Source organism: Myxocyprinus asiaticus, chromosome 43 (genome assembly GCF_019703515.2).
Source record: "Myxocyprinus asiaticus isolate MX2 ecotype Aquarium Trade chromosome 43, UBuf_Myxa_2, whole genome shotgun sequence".
Classification (NCBI taxonomy): Eukaryota; Metazoa; Chordata; class Actinopteri; order Cypriniformes; family Catostomidae; genus Myxocyprinus; species Myxocyprinus asiaticus.
The window spans coordinates 3,718,211-3,739,430 of record NC_059386.1 but is presented as its reverse complement, the minus strand read 5'-3'; the positions used below and the strand labels follow the sequence as shown (position 1 = coordinate 3,739,430).

The 21,220-nt window shown below is 37.4% G+C and overlaps 1 protein-coding gene across 2 annotated transcripts in view; it reads left to right on the top strand.

Annotated features, from left to right (window-relative positions):
* Positions 1-1,856: 1,856 nt before the first annotated feature.
* The window catches only part of LOC127433272 (mitogen-activated protein kinase kinase kinase 1-like), a 142,863-nt gene continuing 123,499 nt past the window's right edge, over positions 1,857-21,220 (top strand). For both annotated transcript variants that reach the window (XM_051684999.1, XM_051685000.1), the window contains exon 1: positions 1,857-2,291. In XM_051684999.1, the coding sequence (XP_051540959.1) occupies positions 1,867-2,291 (425 nt within the window). In that variant the 5' untranslated portion in view covers positions 1,857-1,866. The remainder of the gene's footprint in view (positions 2,292-21,220) is intronic.

Sequence of the window (21,220 nt, the reverse complement as noted above, 5' to 3'; positions counted from 1 at the left end):
TTAAAGGCACAGTTAACTTAGTGTATGTAAACTTCTGACCCACTGGAATTGTGATATAGTCAATTAAAAGTGAAACAATTTATCCTTTAAACAATTGTTGGAAAAATTACTCATATCATGCACAAAGCCGATGTCCTAAACGACTTGCCAAAACTATAGTTTGCTAATATGAAATCTGTGGAGTGGTTAAAAAATTAGTTTTAATGACTTCAACCTAAGTTTATGTAAACTTCTGACTTCAACTGTATATACACTGGTGGCCAAAGGTTTGGAATAACGTACAGATTTTGCTATTTCAGAAGGAAATTGGTACTTTAATTCACCAAAGTGGCATTCAGCTGATCACAAAGTATAGTCTGGACATTACTGATGTAAAATACAACTACAATTTTTGATCAAATCTAGACAGGCCCCATTTCCAGCAGCCATCACTCCAACACCTTATGTTTGAGTAATCATGCTAAATTGCTAATTCGGTACTAGAAAATCACTGGCCATTATATCAAACACAGCTGAAAGCTATTTGGTTCGTTAAATGAAGCTTAACATTGTCTTTGTGTTTGTTTTTGAGTTGTCACAGTATGCAATAGACTAGCATGTCTTAGTATGCTTACACATGAAATTTCTTTCCATATTAGGTAAAAAATGGTAAAAAAGAAACAGCTTTCTCTAGAAACTCATCATTCAATCATTGTTTTGAGGAATGAAGGCTATACAATCCTTGAAATTGCCAAAAAACTGAAGATTTCATACAAGGTGTACACTACAGTCTTCAAAGACAAAGGACAACTGACTCTAACAAGGACAGAAAGAGATGTTGAAGACCAGATGTACAACTAATCAAGAGGATAAGTTCATCAGTCTCTAGTTTGAGAAATAGACGCCTCACATGTCCTCAGCTGACAGCTTCATTGAATTCTACCCGCTCAACACCAGTTTCATGTACAACAGTAAAGAGAAGACTCAGGGGTGCAGGCCTTATGGGAAGAATTGCAAAGAAAAAGCCACTTTTGAAACAGAAAATCAAAAAGAAAAGGTTAAAGTGGGCAAAGAAACAGACATTGGACAACAGATAATTGGAAAAGAGTGTTATGGATCTTAACCCCATTGAGCTTTTGTGGGATCAGCTAGACTGTAAGGTGTGTAAGAAGTGCCTGACAAGACAGCCACATCTATGGCAAGTGCTACAGGAAGTGTGGGGTGAAATGTCACCTGAGTATCCTGACAAACTGACAGCTAGAATGCCAAGGATCTGCAAAGCTGTCATTGCTGCACATGGAGGATTTTTTGATGAGAACTCTTTGAAGTAGTTTAAGAAGTTCAGAATTTTTTTTTCAAATTGTAATAGTAATTTTTCACGTTATTAGTGTCCTGACTATACATTGTGATCTGTTGAATGCCACTATGATGAATAAAAGTACCAATTTCTTTCCATAAGAGCAAAATCTGTACATTATTCCAAACTTTTTGCAGCCAGTGTATATGCATATATTTTTGTCTTATGATGTATTTCTATATATACTTATATTTGTATTCACTTTTTATTTTTATTCTATATTTTTATTATCTCGGTCTTGTTGTTGTATTGTTTGTGCACTGGAAGCTTCTGTAACCAAGACAAATTCCTTGTATGTGTAAGCATACTTGGCAATAAAGCTCATTCTGATTCTGATAAAGTTATTTTTTTAAGAGTCTTTTTACACTTTCTACACTTGGCCTCCACACATACACCTAGGTTCCTTGGCCCCTCCCACTTGCTAAAATATCCCCCGTCTGTCTGGAAGCCCCTCCCTCTCACCCTCCCCCAAGTTCCCGCCACTCCCTCTCTCATAGAATCTATTAAGGGACAAAATTTGAGGACAGAAAATGGCGACGGCGGGGAGCCGGACCTCGTCTTTAAGCGGATTATTAGACTCCAGTAACGGCATCAGCGTCTGGAACGGACCTCAGGGAAGCTCCAGCGGCTCCGGTCTTCCGAACATCAGCGGGAAAGTGAGAAGAAATGCAGAGGAAAGTTCGCAGTGGAGGCGAAAGGTGAGAAGTGTGGATCTGGATAAATGTGAGAGCGGGACGGCAGCGCTGCACTTCCTCACGGTGTCCGGTCCCGGCTCGGTTCAGAGCGCGTTACTGCAGCAAAGCCTCACCGAACCGCCGCTCGGCGACAGAACCAACAATAATCTGTGTAACATTGCTCAGGAATGGATGAATAACTCTTTGAAGAGCAGCAGCGAAGGTCCGAGCGATGAACATGGAGGAATTGCTACAGTGGATGTGAACACTTCACACAACAGGTAAAAATAACTACAAAACATTTCGCATGTGTTTATGCTGAAGGAGGAACGCGACAGATTTAAGATCTCTCTGAAAGCGCTCCTTCTGTGTTTACATGTAATATATATTTGATCTTTCTCGTTCATACCTCGAATATATTTGATCTTTCATAACTCATTTCAAGTGCCGTTTAAAATGTCCTTTTCAAAGAGACTTGGTCGTTTCTTTGTTTCCATTCATCTACTGAAAGAACTTTTAAGTGCAAACTTTGAAAACGAACCTGTTTGGATTCATTTCTGCAGCATTGTGAAGCTCAAACTTTATTTTAAAAGTGATATTTTTATAAATGCAAGTACATGTGCACAGATGACAAGTAAACGGGAAATATTGTCCTGTGAATATGGCTTAAATATTGTTTCTTCTCTGGTGGTGAGACACAATACGTACAAACTGTTGTAATTTGCTCTGATTTTGGACAATTGTGTTCTATGACGTTGTGTTTCTGAAGTTATATCTATTGTTTACTAATTTATTATATTTAATTCGGTTCAGAATTTAATTACCTGATAAAAATAAAAAAAAAGGTTGTTCTTAAAAGTTCACTCATAAAGATGTGTGAATATGATCAAGTGAGGAAGTTCAGTGTCTGCAGGTCGAATGACAGCTTTTTCCCTGAAGGAAGACTGTGAGTGGAGGATTTGATGCAACCTGAGCTGAAGGCTTTGAGACTGTAAATATAATGAGAGTTGAATGGATGCTGAAAAGTAAAGAAACCACTGGAAAAAGAGCTGTGTGCCATTGTGAGCTCTGTTTCCCAGAGTTACTAGAGTCTCCTGTGACTGCTCAGGTGGAATCCCTCCACGAGAACTCAAAATGGAGTTGGGTGTTGGTAATCTGGTTCACGCATGTTGCATGCAATACTCGTGTGAAGTCATTTTGAGATTCATATTGTGACCCGTTCAGATCAAAAGTGTCATAATCTTATACTAGTCACGTGATGTTACTTCAATTAGAAAGGTTGTTTTTCCTCTTTGTTGTGTTGCATGTCTCTAAAGTCACAGGGATTCAGAGTTTGTGATTTCAAACACCTGGTTTTACGTCAGCGAGCTTATTCATTTACTGCTGTTTCCCCTCAGGTGGGAACCGGAGCTTCGGTCATTGTGGTTTTATGCATGTTTTGAACACGATGGACATTACAGGTATAAACGGTGCTGTTAAAAACAACAGGTGTTGAAACTAGAAGCAGATGTTCTCTTGCTTGATTACAGTATTAGGACAACTCATCTGCCGAAATCATATTTGTTGAATTTTTGAAAGATCAAAGCAGCTCTTTTCAATGTTCCCTGGGCTGTTTTTGCGCATCTTGAAGCTGAAGTGTGTATGCACCACTAGTGGCATCAAACAGAATTTCAAAAATCCCTGTTTTCAAATGGGTTTCCTGAACACTCCCCCTGCTCCAAACACAGAGACAGAGACCCTGTTTCCACCTGGTATTAAGATACGTTGTCGGTGGTCAGCTGAGACGCATTGCCGTTTCCACCTGGTATTACCTTGCTGTGTCAAATGCCACTTGTTATTGAATTTCGAGGGGAGGGTCTGATATCATGACGACATACCTCAAACACTGTGTCAATGTGTTACTGCATTATAATAAACTACGCACACTAGGGATGGGACAATACATTGAATTTCGATATATTGCAAACCAAAAAAATGACTAACTATATCATGGCATAACTCGATATATACAAATTTGCAACATTGTTTTCTGTCCATGTGATCATAAATGAAATTTAAGTACTGGATTACCTGGAAAAACAAGACCTTGTTTTGTTGAAAAGTGCTTGAGATTAAAACTGATAGTTTCCTCCGTGTAATGTGTGTCCATCAAAGATGAGGAGACTCTACTTTCATTGAATAATATGTGTTAATATCCTTTCTGTTCTTTTATAGTAAGATAAAAAATAAATATACATTTTAATCTCACACAGCATCGAACTGAGAGATTCTCGTTGAGGTTTGCTGAACCAGAACAGTGAGATGCAGGTTAAACCCTTAAAGTGACGGTAACCTTTTTAGCATTTCTTATACAAATGAATGTAAACTCAGTGTTATTATTTGTAAATTGTACACATTATTTCAAACAGTGTTCGCTCATATCATTATTATATATACAATTTCATGATATAATATTAATTAATATAATGTAGGATTTTTGTATTTTTACAGATTTGTCATCATTATAATAATGATGATGACAAACAAAGGATTAAAATATAAATATACACTTTCACTTACTTTTTTCAGGACATGTTCTGTTCCGTTCTATTGCTTGTTCTGCACCTGATCAGCCTGAATGTAGCCCACTATTTTTGAAAGCTTATTTGTTTGTGATCTTTTCTTATAGAGAAAAGTATATGAGCAACTAATTAAGCATTTGTATTGTGTATTAAAGAACTTTATTTTGATGAGAAATTGTGTATTTAGCTTAAACTTTTTTCAGAAATTAAAATATTTTATGTAATATTTTGTAATCGAAGTGTTATTATATGAATCGAGATTATCGAATTGTGAAACTCATATCATATATCGAACCGAATCATGAGAACCATATTGTTCCATCCATACAGCGCACTGTTTCTCCCAAATGCAGCAGAAATTTAATCTAAGCACAAACCCAACATTTCGAGCAGAATTCTGTTATTGGTGGAGTACCTGTATTAACCTGATCTTCAGATGTGTGTGCTTGTCATCGGTGTCACAGCATGTTGTTGAGTCAAAGACAGATTAGGATTTTTTAATTTAAAAAATAAAACATTTTGGATATTCTTTTGCATAGTTCAAGTATTTGAACCGTTTTGTACCCTACAATGTTAATTTAAACTTTAATTTACATTAGTTTAATGTGTTTTTACCAAGTTAATCTGTTCTTGTGCCTAAAAAAAGTCACGTGTTGTGATAATTAAAAAAAATAACATGTTACCTTAACATGAATAATAATATAAGTTATTAGTAGTACAGTGAAGTATTTTGAAAACGAGTTTGCACTTTGTTTGTTTTTTAAATCTATAGACTAAGTAATATTTTCATATTTATCTCTTAAGAGCAGTTTTTCAGGTGTTTGAAATTTACAGATCCATGTTTTTCTTTAAAACCCATAACATTTATAGCAAAAGTTATACATATTAGCATATTTGATCAGTAATTAACATTTTCAGAAACAGAAATTAAATATCTAATTTTGAATATTTTTACTGGCATAATTGTTTACATCACATAAGGTATGGTTGTGCCAAATGTTGACAGGACTGCATGAGGTTAAATATAAAGTTAAAAAAAGACCAGAGCACAATCAGTTTCATGACACAAACAAAATAAAGCACTAATTGAAATCTCCATAAACAGAAAAAGTTCAGAGAACTGATTAACTCTTATGAAATATTTTGTAACAGTTAAATTGGCAATATATTTTATCCATTATAGCCTATGTAATTCAAATATATTTCATAAAAAAAAAATACTCATCATATATGATGCACAAGTCACATGGACTACTTTTAGGACACTTTTGGGTTATTTAAGCTTTAAAGTGCGTCACTGTCAACTGCTATTTTATGAAAATCAGCAAATGCAAAATTTTTAAAAATATCTCTGTTCCACAGGATAAGAATGTCATATGGCTTCGGAATGACATAAGGATTAGTAAACAGTGACAATTTAATATTTTATTATTTTTTTTTTTTTTGCGAACTACCCATTAAAGTTGAAGGTTGATCAATTGTGGAACAAGAGTGAGGCAATGGAGGCATTTCTCTAACACCAGGCATTTGAGAACTTTGCCCAAGCTGGGCTGGTAAATTTTGAGAAGCATAGACCTGTTGGTATTGGCTCTTTGAGATAACAGGTCTTGGATTGAATGGACCTATTGAATAGGTCACTAGTAGTGGAATGAGAGGATATGTGAATTATACTTCTAAGCCATACTTTCTAGGCAAAAAAAGTGGAAATTTGAACTGTTGGTGGCACTATAAAGTTTTAGTGACACACTCCATACTTGGTCTGGAGATATTATAGAGCCTCCCCGTCAGTCTGCAACATTTCTTAACTGCCATAGACTCCCAGCCAGATAAATAATAATAAGAGGAAAACTAACAAAAATGACTAAAAGTTAATATATGACGTGGAAGTGGTGAAAAACAGGATATATTCTTTCTTAGACAATGTTCAGCAATGACATTTGGTCGCATGACATTGACATTTGGTCGCACCACATGATGTTTTTCAATTTAGTCACATTTACAGGAAAAAGAATTGGCCACCTCAGCAAAACAGGCATTACTCCCACACAAGGCCATTATGAACTTTATAATCAAATTATAAATTTTTTGATAAAACACAATTTTAAGTATTTTTTTATTTTTTTTTAGGTCAAACCACATGGTCAATTTTGGCAACAACACACCAGCAGTTTAAAAGGTTATTTATTTATTTTTAATTAAAGCATGGTAATAACGACCTTCAACATGTATCCAAAGGTCCTCTGCATGCTGCAGTATGATGTCACTTCTGGTCCTTAAACACTTTTCAAAAATAAAATCTCAAAATTACCTTTTTGCGTCAGTTGCACGACATGATATTTCATAAAACAATCATCCTGAGACAAAAGTTATTTGTGTATTATGATGGAAATAGTTTAAATGCATCAAGGTTTTGCTCAATACAGAACAGTTATGGAATTATGCCAAATAGGGCTGCACAATTAATCGAAAAACGAATCGCGATTACGGTTAATTGCGAATAATCCATGCATTGTGTATGTGTGTGACTGTGTGTGTATGTACGTATGTGTATAATTATTTTTTATTGTTATCTATGTCTTGCTGCTGTTTTTGTATTGTTGTACACTGGAATCTCCTGTCACCAAGACAAATTTCTTGTATGTGTAAGCATACTTGGCAATAAAGCTGATTCTGATTAGGGCTGCCATGATTATGTAATCGTGAAACTGACGATTACAGGCCTAAATATTCTAACCAATCACAGACATGTCCATTAAGCAATGAAATGGCAATGACTAATGAGAGACTGTGGCACACGAAAAGCACTTTATAATTATTTTGTATTCATTGCATGTTGCGCTGCTCGCAACGTAGAAGGTAAATGAACAATGCGTCAAAACTAAAACATTGCCGTTCTAGTCAAGGCATAGATGCTTTTTAAATAATTGATTTATTATGCTGTTTAGACAGCTTTGTTTTTAATAAGAGCATTTGCGAGAGTGCAGAACTATGTTTGGAGCATCTATGAGCTTGCACTGAACTGTTTATAAACCTGCAGTGAGTGACCACTTCAGTCATTGTAATGGGAGAGTTCGTATCGTTGCTCGATTTCTGTGTACAGTTGATTAAAAATTTTATAACCGTTTAATATACATAATGTAGTTTTGTCATGTTAATAAGTAGGCCAATGTGAATTTGGTTTGTAGAAAATATCAAAGTAATTCAGCTTAACTGTTTAAGTTTGTTTTGGAGGTGTAGCCAACATAAAGAATATGGCATGAATGGCATATTTCACGATTCACCATCATTATTATCGCGTCTGCTCTAATATGACCCATTGTCCCCGCTGCTACAATTGGTAAATTCAAAATTTTCACAAAATGCACAAACTCTGATTGCAAATGGCTGTTTTTTGATTTCCAAAGTGCAATCGCTGAGGACAAATATGATCAAACGATGATCTCACATGAATAAGATCACCATTTAAGATCAAAAGTGATGAATGGGCAGTCTCACCACAACATCTCTTTCTGAATGCAGTATCTAACTTGGTCAGATTAAATCGGCTTGTAATACGTTTGAATATTAGATGTCATATTATTCACTAGAATGGTGCACTGATCAGGAAATTTGTGGCCAGTACCGATCTCCGATTTCTTATTTTTATTTATTTATTTATTTTTACACGAAGATCAGCCGATACCGATTTTTTTTGTTTTTGTTGAAAAAGTGCCCTTTACCACACTTTTGCAAGTTATATGTTAATGCCCCACAGAGTAAAATTACGGTAACACTTTACAAAAAGGTTCGATTTGTTAACATTATTGTAGTTAACATGAACTAATGAACTTAATGTTAGTTTCAACATATACTATTACATTTTTTAAATCAAAAGTTGTATTAGTTAACTTTAGTTAATGCATTATGAAGTACCATGAACTAACAATGAACAATTGTAGTTTTATTAACTAACATTTCAATTAATAAAGGCTGTAAAAATATATTGTTCATTGTTTGTTCATGATCCCTAATGCATTAACTAATGTTAACTAATGCAACCTTTTTATAAAGTTACCAAAATTACATAGCAATTCACAAGTAATGTCATTTTTAACAATTATTTGTTTTGAAACAGTTATGAATAGTTCTGTTGTCAATATCAAAAAGTCATTGTGACACTGGTAAGCAGTAAAAACCATGAGAGCATCACACGCTCAAAAATAAGAAAATATATCCATTACAAGCTCGCCGGTTCCCAGACATGCCGTCACCTGGTCCTCGACCACTCCTCCACCCTCTGGCGGATGACAACCGCTCCTCCCCGGGCAGACAGCAGCGAGTCCTCCGACCCCCGGTGGATGGAACGCCCATCCGCATTCTGGCGGCCAGTAGCAAGCCCCTCCGCCCCTGTCAGTGTTCCACCGCTCCAGTTGGCTGGCAGCGAGCCCCTCCGCCCCTGGCAGCAGCTCCACCACCACTCCAGGTGGCCTCCTCCCCTTGCGGACTGTGGCCTTTCCTCCGTGTTCCTCCGTGGCTGTTCCTTTGGGCGGACGGCAGTGGCGGACTCCATGACAGTGCGTAGTCAAGCCCTGGCCCCGCCCTCCTCCTTGTCACAAGTAGTAATGTGACCAACATTGATTTAAATTGGAATCCTCACAGAATAACGATATTGAGAGTCTTAAAGCCCCCAGTGAGCAAGCTAAAGGTGACTGTGGCAAAGGAAATAAATAGTTAGAGAAAAAAAAACCTTGAGCCGAACCTGACCTCTGGTTTACGTTATATGTACATAATACAATATTATTTAGCACTTTGAGCAAAAACCGATGAGCGCACAATTGTTTTGCCCTCTTCCCTCGGTTTCACTTTGCATGTAAACTTCAACATTCTTAAACTGTAAAAAAAATCCTGTTAAATTTACGGTAAAAAACTGGCAGCTGTGGTTGCCAGAAATTCACCATAAAAAATACGGTAACCACTCTTCAGTCTTTACGGGATGTGATTTTGATGCTGGTATATATTAAGGTGCATTACCGTTTATATTATTCAATTATATAAACTTCAAACTTCTGAAACCTAGTGTTACTCGCTGTAGTAATTACAGAAAGGCACATGATGACATTTAGTTCATCAATAGTGGCCTCTCAGGAGCCATGACCAATAAACATGAATAGACGGTGTGCACAGTGTCACTCACACAAACACTAAACACCATTCAGGGTAACACATGTAAAAATTAAAATAATGCAATAAACATTAACTAAACTACATCAAATATAACACAGAACACCCCAGTGTAGATAAGTGATATTAAAAATAAGAAACATAACTATTCTCATAAAATATAATGTGATGGGTCACGCAGGGAATGCCCGATTATTGTCTCCCCCCCCCCCCATCGTAATTTTAACAATAATTTACCGTAAAAAGTACATATACTCTCTTGTTAAACAAAATAATAATATAATATACATTTTTCCATTTAATTATATGGTAAAATCATACTTTTTACCTCTAAAAAAGGTAATTTTGTATTTTAAAATATATGATCATTTTTACCATATATTTTAAGGTAACTGCCTGTTAACCAATTAGCTTTTTTACTGTAGCATTTTTACCGTCTTTTACCATTTAAAATTAGAATTTTTTTTTACAGTGTACCGGCTTACCTAATGCATGCAAGAGTTGTACTAGCCGTTTACATTTTGATGTCAAAAACAGAGAATAATAAGTCTCTTAAAATTATTATAATTTTTTTAATAAGCTGTTTTTTGTTAGTTATGAGTGTCTTGCTGTGCATGTAATCATGCTTGGTGTTGGCTGGAAGAGGCTGGCTGTTAATTGCAACTTGCTGCTGCTGTTTCTGCCTTGCGAATCCACAGATTTCCGCGGTATTTCGGCATAAATAAAACAACATGTTTGATGTACTGTTGCACCGGGACATGACACCGTTGTTTTGCAGATTCGACAAGCTGTAATGCTACAGTCTACTTGCCTTTGCCATCAGTCTTTGAGCTCTCAACTCACCTGTGTAGACTAGTTGCTCTGTTTTCCTGTGAGTGCTCTGCACCGCCTCTCCAGGAAGGAGACTTGTTTCTCACCTCCCAATGTTGCATTGCTTGGTTTTAATCACTCCTATATATTTATGTATTGTATAATACATATGACATCAAATCGAGAGCATTGTATCGTACGATACAATATTTTTTTACACCCCTAATTTTCAACTATGCTACAGACAGAAACTCAAAAATACTCCATTCAGTTTTTAGAAAAAGGCTTGAGGGTTTATCCGGACTAACATGCAATTTACTTTGTAAAATATTATTATTATTAGCTATTAATGTCATTGTATTTGGTCTTTTTGTGAGAATGCGAATGTGCTCACACCATCCGTGTAGGCTGAGTTACTATGTGCACTGTTATTTTCTTTTCCTTTTATGTAACAATTAGAGCCCGACCGATACCGATTTTAGAGGGGGAAAATTCACCGACTACCAATATGGTGGCCGATATGGCAAATTTTTGAGATGGAATGAAAACAGACCTTTTCTGTGTGGATTGTGCACCGATATGACTATACAAAGGTACTCAGAAGGCTGCTTTCTTAAACAAATATTCTTATCAAAGAACATTTGACATTTATTATTATACATTGTCAACAAATTCTAGAAATGAACACTGAGAAAATAAAGAATAAATAAAAATACAATAAATAGCTTAATAAACATCAGTACTGTTAGTATCAATCAAATGCTGACCATTAAAATAAGGAATAAATAAATAAATAGCTAAATGAACAATAGGGTCCGGTTGTTATAACTTAGCCTAGTTGTGGCGTAAATGGGCACTAAGTCACAATTTATGCTCTACTAAATATTTGAGCATTGCACAATTATATTTATGTAGGATGAAACCCAGTGTATAAACTAAATATATACAGCAGCCTCCGATCAGGAGTAACTGATGGAATAAAAAAGCAGATTCATTTTCCAATGACATCAATGAGCTCATGTTTTGGTTGACAGGCATCAGTCCTTTCGACATATATGATGGTGTTGTCATTTACACTCTTTTACATTTACAAGAGAGAAAAAAAACTCTTCAGCATGAAACCGATCTACGGTGCCATTTTTTGGGTGCGTCGCCCCGTGTCAAGTTTCAACACATTAAAAATATAATATATAGGATATTAAAATGAATAAATGTCTATTTTTCCAGCCTGTTGTATTAGTATTTATCACTCCTCATTTATTTTAGATACAGTTCCTATATATTATTATTTACACAGGGCAAATATACTATTTATTAAATCTACTTTTATTACGCATCCTATTTTAATGTCTGGAAAACCATACTTTTAAATATTACATTTTGTAAATGACAAACAAATTATTGAATGCTATTTTGAGGTTGCACAGATGAAATTGTCGCAATTTCGAGCCTTGTACTGTGTCTGCCCTCCTTTTACAGCGTCAGAATTTTCATCCATCTTGTGTGTATGTCCTGGGAACTGAAGTTCACTTAAATTGGCAAGTGAACTTCTTTTTTTCAACTAAATACAGTCACAAAGAATTGTTCTTTACACAGAATCTAAGCCAGTGTCACTGACCATAAATATGTCAGCATCACTTGGCCATTGAGTGTAGTTTGGCTGCCGCTGCCTCTTTTTTTTTTTTTTTTTTTTTTTTTTTTTCAGAAAGCCAGCGTTTGATCCTGAACCATGTGTCAAACTGTTCAAGTGAAGGGCCCTCCAAAGGGTCTTCCAAAGTTGACACATGGAGTGAATTGCGTACTTTTGATTTTATCCTGTTTTGAGCTGAAAAGCGACGATCACACTGAGCAGCTGAAATTTTGTCAGTAGGACATCCCACAAACTGCAATAGGATTTATCAGAAAACTGTCCTTTTACAAGAGTTTTCAGCAATCTCCATTCTGCCTGTACAGCACTGATGTCACATCCATTTTTCAGCAAGATGCCTTGATAACATTTTAGCAGCTTGTCAATTTCATTTTCTCAAAGTGTGGACGTCGTCTGACCATGAATCATGACAAAAGATGGAGAAGCATTGAATGATCTCTGCCCCTCGTCTGTTTCTGTGCTGTGTGTTGTCTCTCATCATTTCAAACCTCTCTCATCAGTTCTTCACTGAAACCTGAGACCACAGCCTTTAAGTGGTATGTCCTGAAAGGAAATGCCCATGTAGTCAGATGAGGCTGCCTTTTTCTGCCTTCTAGTCTGTTTTTCTTTTTGAGCTTTGTCCTGCTGCACCACATTCTCATGCTGAGAAACTGAATCTAAGTTTGTGTGATGGAGAAATTCCTCCAACTTTCCATTCCTCACTGGTTTGTACTTCATTACCTTGATTTGTATCAATAGCTGCTACAGCCTGAGGAAGAATAAGTGAGTTCTTCTCATGCACAAGACTCTCCATTGATTTCTCCATACAGGTCATGGAGAAAGTGACAAAACGCCACAAAAGACAGCTTTTCCATTTGTTGTGAAATTGCTCTTCCTCTTATTGAAGTGTTTTTGGATGATGCAGCAAGGTGCTGCATGTGGAGGTGCACAGCTGTATAACATTGTCCTTCCCAGAAACGTCTGTGCAACAGTCAGTGATAATAGAGACGTAATTAGCTGTCTGAGCGTCTGTCAGTGCTTGTTCATTGATCTCATCACCAATGCATCCTATAAACCCAGAACATGCTGTGTCGTTGTTTTACGTCTTGCACACATCCAGTCCATTTTTCTTCATTAGTAATATCTGAGAGGTAAATTTGGTGAAAGGCAGCTCTTCACATGCAATCATATAGGCAGTGTTGAATTACATTTTTAGCTTCTTCCATTCTTTCTCATCATGTAGTTCACATGCACAAGACACTGCACATGCTAACATTGTTTTTTTTGTGGAGCACTCTTTGCGATTTTACATCGTCACGAGCATTTTTATGCTTTTGACTCCCGGCGTGTTTTCTCACAGCATCTTTCTTGAAATGGTTCGTTCCGGTAATTAAATCATTTCCCCACTATGTCTCTGCCAGCTTTGGAACAAAAGTCACAAAACATTTTCTGTGTGCGACGATCATACCTGAGCCATGCAAACTCTTGAATCCAAGAAGTTTTAAAATGCCTTTCTTCACGTTTACTTGGGTGTTCATTGATTGACACGGAAAGATGATCCTCTGTGTCTGTCGTTTTCAATCTCTCTCATGCTGCCACAACTGGAGCCTGCTTTTTTATTAGCAGGTGTGCCATCTGCGTTTGTGCTCGACAGAGATGAGGATTGTTTGAAAATGTCTTTTTTTTTTACATGTTTTTCTGACGTGGAAAGCGGATCCTCGCTTTCCCTGTGCGTATTTTGGTGCTCTGGATGAATTTGAACTCGGTGAAACTGAAAATTTCATGTGCAGCGTCTAATTTTATTTCGTCAGCAAAACAAATGATGTGATAGGCTACTTCTCACAGAACATGCAAGTAAAAAGACATAACATTCACCTTTTTAAAAATTAATATTGTCGCCAGTGGTGATCTCCGCAAAAATATCACACGCAAATTCATATTTAGGTGCAGTCTGAAGCCCTGCATGGTGTAGATTGAGTGACATTAGCTGATTGCAGCAAACAAGAGACAAGGTAATGATCTGAGATGTAGTCACTCTGTGGTAGAATTTCTATAGTATCTCCAAGAGAGTTGAGAATATCGATAAATGCTAATCCCAATGTGTCATTTTCATTATCTATGTGAATGTTGACGTCACCAACAATTAAAGCTCTACCCACAGTAACTACTAGATCTGATAGAAAATTTGCAAATTCACCAAGGAATCCAGAGTACGGCCTGGGTGATCCATATACTGTAGCAAAGGCAAAAGATGAGAGATTTTTTTTTATTTATCTGACGATGTCACATTAAGCATTATTAGTTCAAAAGATTTAAACTTATATCCTGTCCTCTGAGTAACACCAAAAACTTCACTGTAAATTGTAGCAACACCTCCTGCTTGACCCTTCAGACGAGGCTCGTGTTTATAACAATAACCTGGGGGAGTAGATTCATTTAAACTAATATATTAATCCGATTTTAGTCAGGTTTCAGTCAAACAGAGCGCATCCAAACTATAGTCTGTAATAATTTCATTAACAATTAGTGCTTTGGTAGAAAGAGATCTAATGTTAAGTAGCCCTACATTTATATGATTATCTTCAAAAAAATGTGTGTTGTTTTATTATTTATTTATTTATTTATTTTTTTTTTTAATAAGTTTGGCCGTAATCAAATTTTTTTCTAAATTATTTAGTGAGTTTTGTGTTTGGTAGTTCAGGGAACAGACACAGTCTCTATATGATATCTAGGTGATACAGTCTCTGTGTTGTAGTTTATGTGACCTTTTGTGACGTCTCAAGGCAGCTAGCAGACGTTCGGATTAACCAATTTGTCTGCTTGGGCCCCAGTTAGTCAAATACCATCACTATTTTTTTTTCTCCCCTTTTCTCCCCAATTTGGAATGTCCAATTTCCAATGCGCTCTAAGACCTTATGGTGGCGTAGTGACTCGCATCAATCCCGGTAGCGGAGGATGAATCTCAGTTGCCTCCATGTCTGAGAGAGTCAATTCATGCATCTTATCACGTGGCTGGTTGAGCGCGTTACCGCGGTGGCATAGCGTGTGTGGAGGCTTCACGCTATTCTCTCTGGCATCCACGCACAACTCACCGTGCGCCCCACCAAGAGCAAGAACCACGAGGAGGTTACCCCATGTGACTCTACTCTCCCTAGCAACCGGGCCAATTTGGTTGCTTAGGAGACCTGGCTGGAGTCACTCAGCATGCCCTGTATTCTAACTCACGACTCCAGGGGTGGTAGTCAGCGTCTTTACTCGCTGAGCTACCAAGGCCCCCAAGTACTATCACTATTAAGACTATGAGCCAAATTACTAGAGAGGAGAGCGGCACCTTCCCTGGAGGGAAGGAGTCCATATATCTTTAGCAGGTCAGGTATACCCCAAAAACTTTTCCAATTGTCTATAAATCCTATGCTGTTCTCCGGACACCACTCAGACATCCAGCCGTTCAGTGACCCTAATCTGCTGTAGACCTTGTCACCACGAAGAGCAGGGAGGGGGCCAGAGCATATTACAGTGTCTGACATAATTTTTGCAAGTTTACACACACCTGTAACACTATCTTTAGTGATCTCCGACTGGCGAGCCAGACATCGTTAGTGCTGACATGAAGAAGAAGAATTTTAGAAAATCTACATTTATCATTAGCCAGTACTTATAAACTTGATCTGATGTCAGATGCTCAAGCCCTGGAAATGCATTTAACAATGGTGGCTGGAGTCTCTATTTCCATGTTCCTTACAATAGAATCACCAATTACGAAGGCTCTTTCAACATGAGAATCGATTGGAAACCCTAACAGGAACAGGAGAGTGGTGTCGCTTTGCTGAGCAAGTATGCCACTGAGACATCACCCAAACGCCCTGCTGTGGGGGATCTTCAGCCGGAACCAAAGTATGTTTTGCTCACTGTTCTACCCGCATCCCAAACATTATTTACTGGCTTTTCTTTCTCACTGACCTCCACTAACATTCGGATGCGTGTCTCTAACTAAATCTTCTCCATCAGCCTGACTAATTCCTTAAATTTATCACATGTGTGAATCCCTCACTGCTGACGGAAGAAGCTAAAGTAAACATGTGGCATGCAATGCAGGAAGAAATAACATGAGAGGATGCAATGACTTACCGCAATTGTTTGTTGTTGTTATGGTTGTTCTTGAGTGGTGAGGGTTTGAGATCAATGTGGTTCCTAATGCTCAGATGTTTGAGATTGATGGAATAATCCACGTAAAACACAGTGGAGAAAAAGAATGCACGCAGTCGAGACGCGAGATGTAGTCAAGCGGAAAAAAGAAAAGAAAAAAGAGAAACGGGTGTGCGCAGTAAAATACACGCAGTTGAAACAGTAGAAAAGCTGAAAAACACTCAGCACGCAGTAAAATGGCAAAGGATAAAACGATGAACGTGAATAAGCAATACTATGCAGGCTAGCAAGCTACAAACACAGACTCGTGCAGCGTAGCGGCAGCATCTGGAACAGTGGGTGAGTGAGAAAAGGCAGTGGAGATGAGGCTGTATTTTTTTTCCATTGACTGTTGGTTGCTGTTGGGTGTTCCAATTCCTTCCATTCATTTTAAAACTGCACTATGTAAGATTTTTTTTAGTAAAAAATTAACAATTTGCCATTATTGATTGAGTACATCTTCTGTAAGCCCATAATTGATTTATTTTTTAAATATTGTTTGGCTGTCTGGTTCGATTTGGCATGAAATCGCTGGCTTATGATGTTCATCTTTGCGTCATTACGTCACGTCTGCACACACAGGAAAGAAGTGCCGGCTCTCATGTTCCGGCTGGAGAAACTAACTACACTGATCAACTCAGTTCAGGAACACACACGGTTCAGGACAGCATCGTTGCAGTCTAGATGGATGTTTATCTGTTATCCATTTGGCAAAGTTGTTTACCTGCTATAATGCTTGGATATGTTTTCTGGTAGGGTTGTTGAAGCTTATATTGCTTGTCATGCTTTTATGAATTGAACATTACTCGTGTGTTTACCGATCGTGATGCGTCTACGTTGTCCGGTTAAGTTAAAACAAAAGACATGTTTAATATGTAAGCTCAAATTGGGAGATTCATCCGCCAGAAGAGCAGTGCCAGAACATGACTGACGTAATGTATTCTTCTGCAAATTGCTTGCTATTTTAAGTTTTGACCACAGATGTCGCTTGTGAGCCCAAAGTTACGTAGTTCAACTTTAACAGAAGTGGCCCGTCACTGCTTTTGACAAGCAGGACATTTTCACGGAACAGTGACATCACTTGACGCCACCAACGTTTTATTTAAAAAAATAACTTGTTTAACTTAATATGCATATACAATGGACAATGGTAGTTAGATATAGAAAGCTATACTTTTGCTTAGCACCACACAAACAGGTTTTGTTTTTGAGAAGTTTCATCTCTTTAATTCTTTACGTTTAGCCCTTTAATGCACCACTGCTACAGCCATTAAATCACTGCTTGTTTACATCAAATCCACTGCTGTGATCAATGTTCCTGTTATGCATAATGCACTTTTGATTGCAGAGTGAGGATCGCTCTGTGACTTCAAGTGCTCTGGTTACATTGAAGCGCATCATTCTGCATCTGGTATGCCAATAAGCGGTTTTGGCCACTCTGAATTGGAGGCTTTCTTGTTTCTTTTCTTTTCTGTGATGGTTTTTTGCGATAAGAGGTTATTGGCCTAGTTTAAGTCTATTTAATTGTTGAATATCTGTTAATTTTCCTGTTAAAGAGCTTAGCTTAGCATCCATATATCCCTATAAAACGTGTCTGATCAGGGTCATATGGACATAATGCAGCCTAATTATACATGGGTTCTTTTAAACCAAATAGTTGACAGTGTTGGTAGTGAAGTAACTGTATTCAGCCCCTGTTATGTTTTCAAGCACCTGTAATCAGAAGTCACTTTATTTCATTTTGTTAGAATACATTTAGAATACTTCTCTCATAATGACACAAAATAAGGCAGAAAGAAAAAAATTCTTGTCAATCAAGTGAGAAACAGTATTTCTGAACAGCGCAGATGCACACTGCACACTTGTCCCCTCGCTCTCTCTTCCCTAAGCAGTGTTTCCAGGGTTTCTTGGCAAATTGGGCTAATTTGAGAACACAGTTGTGGGTCAAAATTTAGCATCATGGGTTGTGGTTTTTGGGATACTTTAAAAATGAACCACAGTCACAAAGGTTTGATGGTAGACACTAAATTATGAAAATACATCGTCTTAGTCGTGAAGGCCTGTAATGATTGCGGGTTTGAATATCTGGCAACCACACCTGAATGTTGTTGTCTGAACCTGTGCACTGTTAGCTGTACAATAGAATCAATAAAGCCAGATTTTTACACAAATCTTACATTCAAGCGCATGATGCATTGTTTCCCATGATTGTAATTGCTCTGTAAATAAATGTATTTAACATATTGTACGAAATGATTCACAAAAAAAAATCTGAAATTGACTATTCAAATCAAAGGAGTAAAACAATTAAAAGCTCCTAAAAATAAGTGTCAGTAATAATAGTAGAAAATGCAAAAAATAAATAGCAGTGTTTCCCCTATATGCATTTTGCAGCAGCGCTGCACCACTGCTGACACAACATAACATCTACACTGCGAAAGGGACCCCACCACGTACACACACTCACAGTGACGTCACCACATAACAACACATGTCAAACTCGCTTCATTTCAAGTGGCCCGCATGCTCATTTCTGGAACGTAGGATGATGGGGTCTGAACAATCAGTAAGCGCTTTCCTCCTGAATATTAATGAGCCTTCCCCTGTCACCTGTATGTTTTGAAGTGCATTTTGCTCGCTTCAAAAGCGGAATGAAACAGCACTACACGGATCAGTCATCAACATGGCTCAATCATGGATAAAGCAACACGAGCTCAGAGCAGGTGCGGTAATTCGCAGACTGGTCTCAACTAAGGCTGAAACGTTTAGTCGACGTTGTCAACGTCGACAATCAAAAATTGTCAAAAATTTACGTTGTCGAATAGTCATTTGATCTATTTTAATGTAACATGAGATCATATGAAACTAATGATTTATGCCTGATTGAGGAGAGAAAACGCAGCTTATAGTCCAGATACACTCCAAACTTTCCAAACAGCTTTAGGTGATTATACAAAAATACAAAATAAATAAATACAGAAGCACTCCCATTGTGAAATACAGCGGAGCCGGAGCTGACGTTCCACTGAAGCAAAACTTGCATCTTTAAAGGAAACCCCCCCCCCCCCCCCGTTATATCTTTAATGCATCCTTTATTAAAGTTCAAATAATAAGGAAGCAGGTCATGTCAATAAGAACAAACTCCTAAACTGGCATATCTCTGTGCTGTTAGTGCCGCTTCTGTGAGTCGCGTGAAGTGACCTGATCTTAGTGGGAGAGATTGAAACTACACCCGGCTGCCACGGGTGCGCTCGTCCCTCTTGCACGCTTGCTCCAGTTAGATTATAACGTGATGGCTCACCATGAAGTGAATCATAATACATTTGTGTTAAAATGTGTATTTTATCGTGAAAAAAATCGGCGATATGCAGCTCTATTAAGAAGAGAGAGTTCGAAGCGAACACAAAGGTGAGAGAGGGTAGTCTTTGCTCATTATATACACTGCAACAAAATATTTTTGTTGTTGTTGTTTTGGCTTGTTTTCTAATATGAATATCTAAAACTCCTTTAAAGTACATTTAATTTAGGAGCTATACTGCAGAAGAATAATTGTCTGACAATGTTGAATATATTAAATATTGAAATATTTTAAAAAATATCTAAAAATCCTTAAAACAAGATACATTTACCTGAAGCAACATATAAGATATTTAGACATGATTTCAGAGAATATATCTTAAATACAATTATATTTTGTCTTTACTGCACTGGCATACACTTATATACAAAATTCACACATGTTCAAGATACATTCTGTGAAAGCAAGTCTAAATATATGTTGTTTATCAGGTAAATGTATCTTGTTTTAAGGATTTTTATATATTTTTAAATGGAAAACAAGACTAAAACACTTGATAACAATAGGATTTTTTTTTTACTGAATTAAACTTAATAAAAAGTCATTTTTTTCCCTTTTAATTCAGTGAATGTCATTTAGAGGTATTTTTAAAAGATGATTTTGCCCTCTATTAATAGTAAGCATGTTTAATACAACCTTAAGTAGTGCCCAGCCGATATTATCAGCCAATATTAGCCTTTCACCGATATACGCCGATACCGATATATGTTTACAGATATGCGCAGATATGAAAACTTTTTTTCAGAACATATAATGCAGAAAACAATGCTTGAATTAGTGTCATAACATAGTTTGTCCAACAGAGCGAGCTTCGACTCCACTGTTTACAGAGCTGGTCTGACAGCTCTGCAGACAGGGCGGAGTTAAGCGGTGTGGAGTTCAGCGGTGTCTTCTCGGTAAGTTGCTTACTAGTTTGTGAAATACATACTGGAAACTTAATAAACAATGACCCCATCATTTTCCCTTTTCAATATAACTAATATAATGTTAACCCTGTCCCTGACAACCATGTCACTCATGTTGATCACATCTTTTAGCTGTTAGCCAGTTATAGTTTGTCAGAGCATCTTTTTTGCAGCTCAGCAGACAACGGTGCAGTGGCGGATTGTGTCTGAGTGATTTCACGCTATGTTGTTACCTAGTTGGTGAGACGCAATGCTGGAAAGTAAATAAAGCCCATCTTTTGCTCTCCATGACAACATTTTGTCGTGTTGGGCAGTGGTAGCTCAGCGGTTAAGGCTCTGGGTTACTGATCAGAAGGTCGGGGGTTCAAGCCCCAGCACCGCCAAGATGCCACTGTTGGGCCCTTGAGCAAGGCCCTTAACCCTATCTGCTCCAGGGGCGCCGTATCATGGCTGACCCTGCACTCTGACCCCAGCCTAGCTGGGATATGTGAAAAAGAAGAATTTAACCGTATATGTGCAAATGTATAATGTGTGATAAATAAAGAAAAATTATTAATTATTTAGCTTATAGCTAGCTAGCTAACCATGTAGCTACTTTCATTGC